Genomic DNA, 10456 nt, shown 5'->3' with positions numbered 1-10456 from the left:
AGATTTTTCATTGGCCATTTTAACAATTTTAACAAACTTTATATGAACTTAAACTAAAAATTTCCGTCTTTTAAAATGGAAAAGACCTCTAAACCCGACGGATAGATTTTTCATTGGCCATTTTAACAATTTTAACAAACTTTATATGAACTTAAACTAAAAATTTCCGTCTTTTAAAATGGAAAAGACCTCTAAACCCGACGGATAGATTTTTCATTGGCCATTTTAACAATTTTAACAAACTTTATATGAACTTAAACTAAAAATTTCCGTCTTTTAAAATGGAAAAGACCTCTAAACCCGACGGATAGATTTTTCATTGGCCATTTTAACAATTTTAACAAACTTTATATGAACTTAAACTAAAAATTTCCGTCTTTTAAAATGGAAAAGACCTCTAAACCCGACGGATAGATTTTTCATTGGCCATTTTAACAATTTTAACAAACTTTATATGAACTTAAACTAAAAATTTCCGTCTTTTAAAATGGAAAAGACCTCTAAACCCGACGGATAGATTTTTCATTGGCCATTTTAACAATTTTAACAAACTTTATATGAACTTAAACTAAAAATTTCCGTCTTTTAAAATGGAAAAGACCTCTAAACCCGACGGATAGATTTTTCATTGGCCATTTTAACAATTTTAACAAACTTTATATGAACTTAAACTAAAAATTTCCGTCTTTTAAAATGGAAAAGACCTCTAAACCCGACGGATAGATTTTTCATTGGCCATTTTAACAATTTTAACAAACTTTATATGAACTTAAACTAAAAATTTCCGTCTTTTAAAATGGAAAAGACCTCTAAACCCGACGGATAGATTTTTCATTGGCCATTTTAACAATTTTAACAAACTTTATATGAACTTAAACTAAAAATTTCCGTCTTTTAAAATGGAAAAGACCTCTAAACCCGACGGATAGATTTTTCATTGGCCATTTTAACAATTTTAACAAACTTTATATGAACTTAAACTAAAAATTTCCGTCTTTTAAAATGGAAAAGACCTCTAAACCCGACGGATAGATTTTTCATTGGCCATTTTAACAATTTTAACAAACTTTATATGAACTTAAACTAAAAATTTCCGTCTTTTAAAATGGAAAAGACCTCTAAACCCGACGGATAGATTTTTCATTGGCCATTTTAACAATTTTAACAAACTTTATATGAACTTAAACTAAAAATTTCCGTCTTTTAAAATGGAAAAGACCTCTAAACCCGACGGATAGATTTTTCATTGGCCATTTTAACAATTTTAACAAACTTTATATGAACTTAAACTAAAAATTTCCGTCTTTTAAAATGGAAAAGACCTCTAAACCCGACGGATAGATTTTTCATTGGCCATTTTAACAATTTTAACAAACTTTATATGAACTTAAACTAAAAATTTCCGTCTTTTAAAATGGAAAAGACCTCTAAACCCGACGGATAGATTTTTCATTGGCCATTTTAACAATTTTAACAAACTTTATATGAACTTAAACTAAAAATTTCCGTCTTTTAAAATGGAAAAGACCTCTAAACCCGACGGATAGATTTTTCATTGGCCATTTTAACAATTTTAACAAACAATTTATATGAACTTAAACTAAAAATTTCCGTCTTTTAATATTGAGTAGGCCTCCAAAATCGACGGAGAGTTTTTTTCATTGGCCATTTTTAAAGTTTTAAAAAATAATTTATATGAACTAAAACTAAAAATTTCCGTCTTTTAATATTGCGTAGGCCTCCAAAACTGACGGAGAGTTTTTTCATTGGCCATTTTTAACATTTCAATAACACAATAAACGATAATAACAACAAATTCTACCATAGAATAACTTATGTTTAAAACAAAATCATATGAACAATAACAAATATAAAACAATATAAAATTAATTGAAACAAATTCCTTAAGCAATTATCAACATAAATACATGAACAGTTGTCAAATATTAAACAAACAATACAAAGATAAATTCTTATGAAATAATACGCAACTTTTAATGTAACAAAATAGTAAAAGAATAGCTATCAACAATAAATAAATTCAAAGCAACAACAAACTCTTTTAATTAAATTAAGAATCTCCTTTAGTGATAAAACATTCCAAAAATATTAAATAAATTAATAAATAAAATAAAACTAACAATAATCAACTCATCATACGAACTCTATTAGAACAATTTACAATAATAATAAAAACAAATAATGAAATAATACTAATAGGTAAAACAGCACCAACTCAGTCAAGATAAGTAGATTATAAATGGAGTTCCGTAAAGTTAAAGCACAAACTTTAAAATAAATAATAACTAAAGTTTAAAGAAATAATAAAAAATCATGAAAGAATATCTCCATTATGCTTGTTGGAAAGAAACAACAATAAAGAAATCACCTCTAATAGAAAAATAGAACAAATAAATATTTAGAGCTTTTTGGCTTGTCGTTCAATGGCTTCCTAGCTCCATTTTGATGGAGGGTTTTGATTTTTTTTCCACAGCTTTGAAGCTCACCGAGGTTGCTGAGCTGGCTGGAATACCTACAAAATAAATCAAAATCGTGAAGGGGAGAGAGGGAAAGGGACTGGCAGGAGAGGAAGAGTGACAGACGGATGGAGAGGAAGAGGAAGGGGAGGGGAAGAGTGAGAGGTGGCTGGAAGGAGAGGGAAGGGAGAAGAGAAGAGGGAGGCGGAAAGAGGGAAAAAGGGAGAGGGAAGGGAGAAGAGAAGAGGGAGCGGAAAGAGGGAAAAAGGGAGAGGGAAGGGAGAAGAGAAGAGGGAGGCGGAAAGAGGGAAAAAGGGAGAGGGAAGGAGGAAGTGAAGAGGGAGGCGGAAAGAGGGAAAAAGGGAGAAGGAAGGGGGAAGAGAGGAGGGAGGCGGAAAGAGGGAAAAAGGGAGAGGGAAGGGGGAAGAGAAGAGGGAGGCAGAAAGAGGGAAAAAGGGAGAGAGAGGGGGCGGGGGAAGATTAGGGTTGTTTTCCTCCCCCCTTTCTAAAATTAATTCCCCAAATTCTAAAATTAATTCCCCCACTCTAACCTAATGAGACACATATTGTATATATAGGGATTTGAAAATTATGGGCCCAAGTTATGGGCTTAGTATTGTAGTCCAAAATTATTTCAATAGAATTCCTACATTTTCGTATTTGACTAAATTTTAGGCTCTGTTAAATTCAACATAAATATTAACAAATGTAACAAATAAAATGAAATTTTAAAATAATATAATGAACGTAACTAATGACATGTGAAATGCAATTTAAAAATTAACTAACAAAAACCCTAAATTTTGATAAACTTATTTAAATTTATATAAAAAAATTATTTAAAGCTATCAAATAAATAAAACTACAAAATTACGAATTTTTAAAATGTTAGGCAAAAATTGGGTGTCAACAGTCCTAGGTCCCGCGTCCGCGTCTCGGGGGTAGCGCAGGGGATGACAACCTTGGTATTACATCACTAGGTTTAAGAGTCCTAGGATGTCCAAAAAGCCGCACTAAGTAGAGTCTTTTTCATGGGTATGCAGTGAACCATATCTAATGAGAGGGAGGCTATGAAGTGTTTCAGGAAAACTTCACATTGTTATTACTCTAATCGTGTGTAAGGTGTGATCTTATGACATTCTACATTAACGTTCTACGTTTCATATCATGCCTTCTTGTGGAGCTAACGCTATGAATGCGAATGCCATGAATGCAAAAGCAGCTCCTCCAAACCCAAATAAGGAAGTCTCCAATGCTAAGTTCAGGAATACCATAAAGATGTTGGCTCTGAGTATGACTAACCATAACACTCGGGTTCATGCTCATGCGAATGGAAATGGTGGATCAATAGAAACAAGGGTCCGTAACTTTGTTAGGATGAATCCGCATGAGTTCTTAGGATCACAAACTAATGAGGATCCTCAAAATTTCTTGGATGAGATCAAGAAGATCTTGGAGGTAATGCAAATCACTGGGAATGATCGGGTTGAGTTGGCACCATACCAGTTGAAGGATGTTGCTCATATCTGGTATACTAAGTTGAAGGAAAATTGGGGTACAGATGTACCTCCTATGACTTGGGATTGCTTTAGTGAGACCTTTATGGATAGGTTTTTCCTAATAGAGTTGACAGAAGCAAGGCTCCAGATTTCATGAATTTGAGGCAGGGAAACATGACAGTTCAAGAGTATGGGCTAAAGTTAACCAACTCTCCAGGTATGCTCCTCGCACGGTTGCTGACTTCAGAGCTCAGATGAATAAGTTATTATATAGAGTGTCAGATTTGGTGAAATTGAGTGCAAAAATTCTATGTTAGTAGGAGATATGAACATCTCTAGGCTTATGACTCGTGCTCATCAGGTTGAGGGTGATAAGCTTAGGGAACAGGCCAAGGAGAACAAGAAGGCTAGGACTGGGAACTATGACTATTATCAGCAGAAATTGGGTGGTGACAATCTCTAGAAAATTCAACAAAAGTTTTTAGCTACAGCCCCTTCGTCAGCTAGTGTTCCATCCTCTAAGAACAGGTATGACTAGAAGGGTAGAGCACCAGGATCTGAGTCTCAGGGAAGTGTTTCAGCCACCAAGACTTACGCCACTTGACCTAAGTGTGGTAAGAAACATTCGGGCGAGTGTCTCGCAGGAAAAGAAAGACGTTTTTGTTGTGGTTCGTTTTGTCACAGGTTGAGGGATTGTCCTTCTAGACTGTGTCAAGGGGGTGGTAATGGTAGAGATAAGTATACAACTTCGTCAACACAAGTAAGTCACCCGAATCAGTAGGGTAACTCATCTAGTACAGGTGGCGGTAAGCGCCAGAACGGGTTGTATGCTCTTCAGGCTCGCCAGTATCAGGAAGGTTCTCCTGATGTAGTCAGTGGTTAGTTACGTGTTTTTGACCATGATGTTTATAAATTGTTACATCCAACAACAACTCTTTCTTTTGTAACTCGTTACATAGCAGTCCAATTTAGTGTTAGTCCATAAACACTCTCAGAACCTTTCTCAGTATCTACTCCAGTCGGTGACCCAGTAATAGCAAGACGGGTATACAGAAATTTCCCTGTTGCAGTATCTCAGAAAGTCACCTCAGGAGATCTTGTAGAGTTAGAAATGGTAGACTTTGATGTCATTCTAGTCATGGATTGTTTACATTCCTGTTATGCCTCAGTCAATTGTAGAAGTAGGATTGTTCATTTTCAGCTTCCAGACGAACCAATCTTTTAAGGGAAGGGTAGTAGCGTAGCGCCTATGGGTCAAAAAATTTCTTATGTTAATGCTAGAAAGATGATCTGTAAGGGTCATCTCTATCATCTAGTTTGGGTTAAGGGTTCCAGCTGTGAAACCCAAACTCTTGAGATAGTTTAATTAGTCAGTGAGTTTCCAGAAGTGTTTCTAGAATATCTTCCTAGAGTCCCTCCAGAAAGGGAGATCTACTTTGGAATTGATCTCCTCCCAGATACCCAACCTATTTCTATTCCTCCTTACAGAATGGCTCAAGAAGATCTTAAGGAATTTTTAAAAAAGTTGAAATCTCCATAAAACCTAGTATTTCACCATGGGGTGCACCAGTGTTGTTCATAAAGACCAAAGATGATTCTCTCAGAATTTGCATTGATTATAGACAGTTGAAAAAGGTCACAATCAAGAGTATGTATCCTATCCCCATTATTGATGACTTGTTTGACCAACTTCAGGTTGATATCCATTTCTCCAAGATAGACCTCAGATCGGGTTATCATCATCTTAGAGTCACAGATAGTGACATTCCAATAACAGCCTTCAGAACACGATATGGTCATTATGAATTTGTAGTTATCTCGTTTGAACTAACCAATGCTCGTGCAGCTTTCATGGATTTGATAATAGAGTGTTCAAATGGTCTTGGATTTGTTCGTTATCATCTTTATTAATGATATGCTCATTTACTCTGGGAATGAGGAGGAACATGCAAGCCAATTGAGAATTATTCTACAGACTCTCAAGGATCGCTAGCTATTCGCTAAGTTTAGCAAATGTGAGTTCTGGTTGCAATCCGTTGCTTTCCTTGGTCACATAGAATCAGTGAAACAATGGCCCAGACCTACCTCTACTACAGATATCAGAAGTTTCTTAGGTCTAGTCGGTTATCATAGAAGGTTCGTGGAAGGATTTTCATCCATAGCCTCACCATTGACTTAGTTAACTCAGAAGATGATTAAGTTCCAATTGTCAGATGATTTCTTTGAAGAATTGAAAATAAGATTGACTACAGCTCCTGTCTTGACTTTACTAGAGGGTTCAGAAGGTTATATGATCTTTTGTGATGCATCCAGAATTGGCCTAGGTTGTGTTTTTATGCAGCGAGATTAAGTTATAGCTTATGCTTCCAGACAGATTAAGGTTCTTGAGAAGAACTATCCAACCTATGACCTCGAGCTTGCAGGAGTGGCATTTGCACTCAAGATAGGGGACACTACTTGTATGGTGTTCATGTAGATGTGTTCACTGATCATAAGAATCGTCAGTATGTGTTCACTGAGAAAGAGTTCAATCTATGCCAGAGGTGATAGCTTGAATTCCTTAAGGATTATGATATGAGTGTGCATTACCATCCTGGTAAGGCAAATGTAGTAGCAAATGTTCTTAGTAGATTATTTATGGGTAGTGTAGCCCATGTTCAGGAAAAAAGGAAGGAGCTAGTGAAGGATGTTCACAGACTTGCTCACTTAGGAGTTCGCCTTATGAGCATATCAGACAGTGGTGTAACAGTTCAGAATAGGGAAGAATCTTCTTTAGTAGTGGAGGTTAAGAAAAATCAAGATAGTGATCAATCTTGCTTGAACTTAAGGGTGTAGTCCACAATCAGAGAGTGGAGGTTTTCTCCCAAGGGGGAGATAGTGTACTTTGCTACCAGGCAGATTATGTGTTTCTGATGTGGGTGAGTTTAGAAATAATATCCTTTAAGAAGCCCACAACTCAAGATATTCTATTCATCCAGGTGCCACTATGATGTACCGCGATCTGCGTGAAATCTATTGGCAGAATGGCATAAAAAGGGATATAGTAGAGTTTGTGAGTAAGTGCCTCAATTTCCAGCAAGTCAAGGTAGAACATCAGAAACCAGAAGGTATGACTCAAGAGTTTGATATTCTAAACTTGGAAGCGGTATGTGATAAATATGGATTTCATCGCAGGTTTGCCTCGTACTCGCAGACGGCATGACTCCATTAAGGTGGCAGTAGATAGGATGACTTAGTATTCTCGCTTTTTAGCGGTTAAGACTACATATTCTGCAGAGGACTATGCCAAGCTTTACATAAATGAAATTGTGAGGTTACATGGGTTTCCTTTTTGTATCATCTCAGATAGATGTTCTCAATTTACCTCTCATTTCTGGAAGTCATTTCTGAAGGGTCTAGGTACTCAAGTTAACCTTAGCACACCATTTCATCAACAAACGGATGGACAGGAAGAGCATACCATTCAGACAATGGAAGATATGTTGAGAGCCTGTATCGATTTCAAGGGAAGTTGGGATGATCATCTTCCTCTTATTGTATTCGGCTATAGCAATAACTACCACTCCAGCATTCGGATGACCCCTTATGAGGTACTATATGGGCTTAGATATAGATCTCATGTAGGTTGGTTTGAAGTAGGTGAATCAGCTTTGATGGGGCCAGATTAAGTCTTTTATGCTATAAATAAAGTGCAACTCATTAGAGAGAGGCTTAAGACAACCGAGAGTAGTCAGAGATCTTATGCAGATGTAAAGAGAAGGGAATTAGAGTTCCAAGTTGATGACTGGGTTTTCCTAAAAGTGTCACCTATGAAAGGGGTGATGAGATTTGGCAAGAAAAGGAAGCTCAACCCTAGATATGTAGGCCCTTACAAGATCTTTAAAAGGATTGGCAAGGTGGCATATTAGTTAGAGTCACCAGTAGACTTAGCAGCGGTACATACAGTTTTCCACATCTCTCTCTTGAAGAAGTATGTGTGTGACCCAGCCTCTATAGTGCCATTAGAGAATTTGGCGGTGAAAAATAGTCTTTCTTATGAGGATGTACCAGCTGAGATTCTTGACCTTCAGGTTAGAAAGTTGACAAACAAATAAGTCTCTTTATTCAAGGTTTTTTGGAGGAGTCAGTCCATAGAGGGAGCTACTTGCGAAGCAGAAGCAGCCATGAAAGCCAAGTATCCTCACCTCTTTTCTTACGATTCCACTTTTTCTTGAGGTAATAGTTCCTATTTAGTTTTCCTGTCATTTATGCGTGAATTCAGTCTTAGAATCATGTTCCCTAAGTTTGTACTTGCATTTTCAGCGCATTTGCATATTTTCATAACTAAATTTAGTCAGAAACTTAGTTCTCAGTGTTTAGTAGTAGGGCTTGTAGCTCTCTCCCTCTATATCAGCTAGTTTAGTCTTCATTCGAGGATGAATGTTCCCAAGGAGAAGATAATGTAACACCCCATATTCCAATAAGACAAAAAATTAGCTTTCAAGAAAATCTGCAGGTGCAATCGACGATTACCATCGACGGACCGTATCCTAACCCATGGCCCGTACTGCACATGCATCGATTTAGTCTGAAACCCCTAAAAACTCAGCCTAGAAATTTGAGTTAATATTAAACGACGGAGGACCTACAGTCCGTAGGTCAAACTATGGTCCGTAGTTTGTGTTCATCAATCAACACCCCATTTACCCACTCTCCTACATGAACCAGGATTGACCAGCACAGACCATCATTCGATTGACTGTCCGTAGGTGGAAGTTAGCATACAGTAGGGGGGAAATGAAGTTTGGTCAAATTCAACTGATCATAACTCTTAGCACAAAATGAATTAGGTGTCCCGTGAAATACTATAATATAGACAATTGAATTATCTTTCCATAGCCACCAAACTTGCTAAACTCAGACATTCGAGTAAAAAGTTATACCCGTTTTAGTAAAGTCCTGTCGAACAGACCCAACCTGCAAACCCAAATGATGGACCGTCGATTGAACGACGGACCGTCAGTCTAGGTAGTCGTTTGGTCCGTGAGGAATTAGCTCAGGGGTCTTTTGATCTCTTTCTACTTTGTTTAAACCCTAAGATACGTCGTTTTGACCCTAAATCATCATATTTTAGTCAGTTTAAGACTAGAAACATAAATAAAGCTTACCTATGTCAAATCATTAAATCAAAACTTATAAAATTAGAAGAAAGAAAGGAGAAAAAGGTCAAGAACCCTAGTACAAGAGCGCAACAAGGGTCCAGCAGTTCTAGCCTAAAATCTAAGTATTTCTCCGTGAATTTCATCACCAGGTATGTGGAATTTCATTAGTTGGTTCCTTTCACCCATTGGGTCCCTAGTTTTCAGTTAGATTCTTGATTCTCATATCATGATTAGACCTAGGGTTTTGAGAACTTCAACAGAACTTCATTATTTAATTAGTTATATGTTTCAAATTAGATATAAATGTTATTATTCAGTTTATCGCATGAATTTCATAACCCTAGCTATGTATTTCTTTAGTTCTTGAATTACACATGCTAGGTCAGATATTTCAGTTGTTCAGTTATACATCCTCAATTATTAATGCATCATTATCAGATTTAATGTTGAATTCTCAGTTTGCATGTTCAGTTTTGAGCTATCCCATATTTACAAAAATTCAGACATAATCAATTAACTACATAAATCAATAGGAGTAGCATAATACTGAGTTGGACTAGGGTTATTAGTACCAGAACTACTAGACAAGTTGGTTGTAAGTCCCTGTGTGGGAATCACTTTGATGATCACGCCAACATGCCTTTATTCCTATGGTAGGGTATATTGGGTCCTATCGATGAGGCGTATACATCGGACTCTACATTTAGATCATGTGGTTTGTTATCGGTTATTAGTAGCTCCCACAGTTCAGTTAGACTCTCTTGCATTGACCATTTATCAATATATTCAGTATTCGATTCCAGCAGGTTATAAATTGGTCATTGTATTCAGATACCTCAGCATTCAATATATCATGTTTAGATTACTATAGTTTCTTTTGTTCTTGTTCACTTATGTTTTATTTCAGCTTTTTTTCCATCCTACATGCTCAGTACCTTCCAAGTACTGACGCATACGTGAACTACATCTTCTCATGATGTGGGTTAAGGTTCTCAACATCCAGATCACGCTTAGATCGATTTTTGATCTTCAGTACAGCAGATTCAGTGGTGAGTCCTCATTATCCAATAACAACAGTCATGAGTTTCTTTTTAGTATTTCGTCCTTTGGTTTTATTTTGCTAGACTTGGTTGCGGCTTATCCCTGTATTTCTAGTCCATCAGAGGCTTATTTAAGACATAGTTTCATCTTAGCATTGAATTAATATTTTCTATGTATTATACTCATCATTATGTCAAATATTTGAACTATAGTATATGGGTGTTTCCCATCTTTTTATTTTAAATTATGATTTATCTTCCACACTAGTTTATATTCTTTAGTATGCTCATGATCGTGC

At 36.4% G+C, this 10456-nt stretch overlaps 1 protein-coding gene across 1 annotated transcript; it reads left to right on the top strand.

The window, feature by feature from the left end:
* Positions 1 to 2605: 2605 nt before the first annotated feature.
* On the top strand, positions 2606 to 2986 carry LOC107023182 (octapeptide-repeat protein T2). Its single transcript, XM_015223790.1, has one exon. It carries the CDS (start codon positions 2606 to 2608, stop codon positions 2984 to 2986), a length of 381 nt encoding a protein of 126 aa, XP_015079276.1.
* Positions 2987 to 10456: the final 7470 nt, after the last annotated feature.

The sequence above is a fragment of the Solanum pennellii genome, chromosome 1, assembly GCF_001406875.1.
Source record: "Solanum pennellii chromosome 1, SPENNV200".
NCBI classification, from domain to species: Eukaryota; Viridiplantae; Streptophyta; class Magnoliopsida; order Solanales; family Solanaceae; genus Solanum; species Solanum pennellii.
This window is presented reverse-complemented; position numbering and strand designations above follow the sequence as displayed.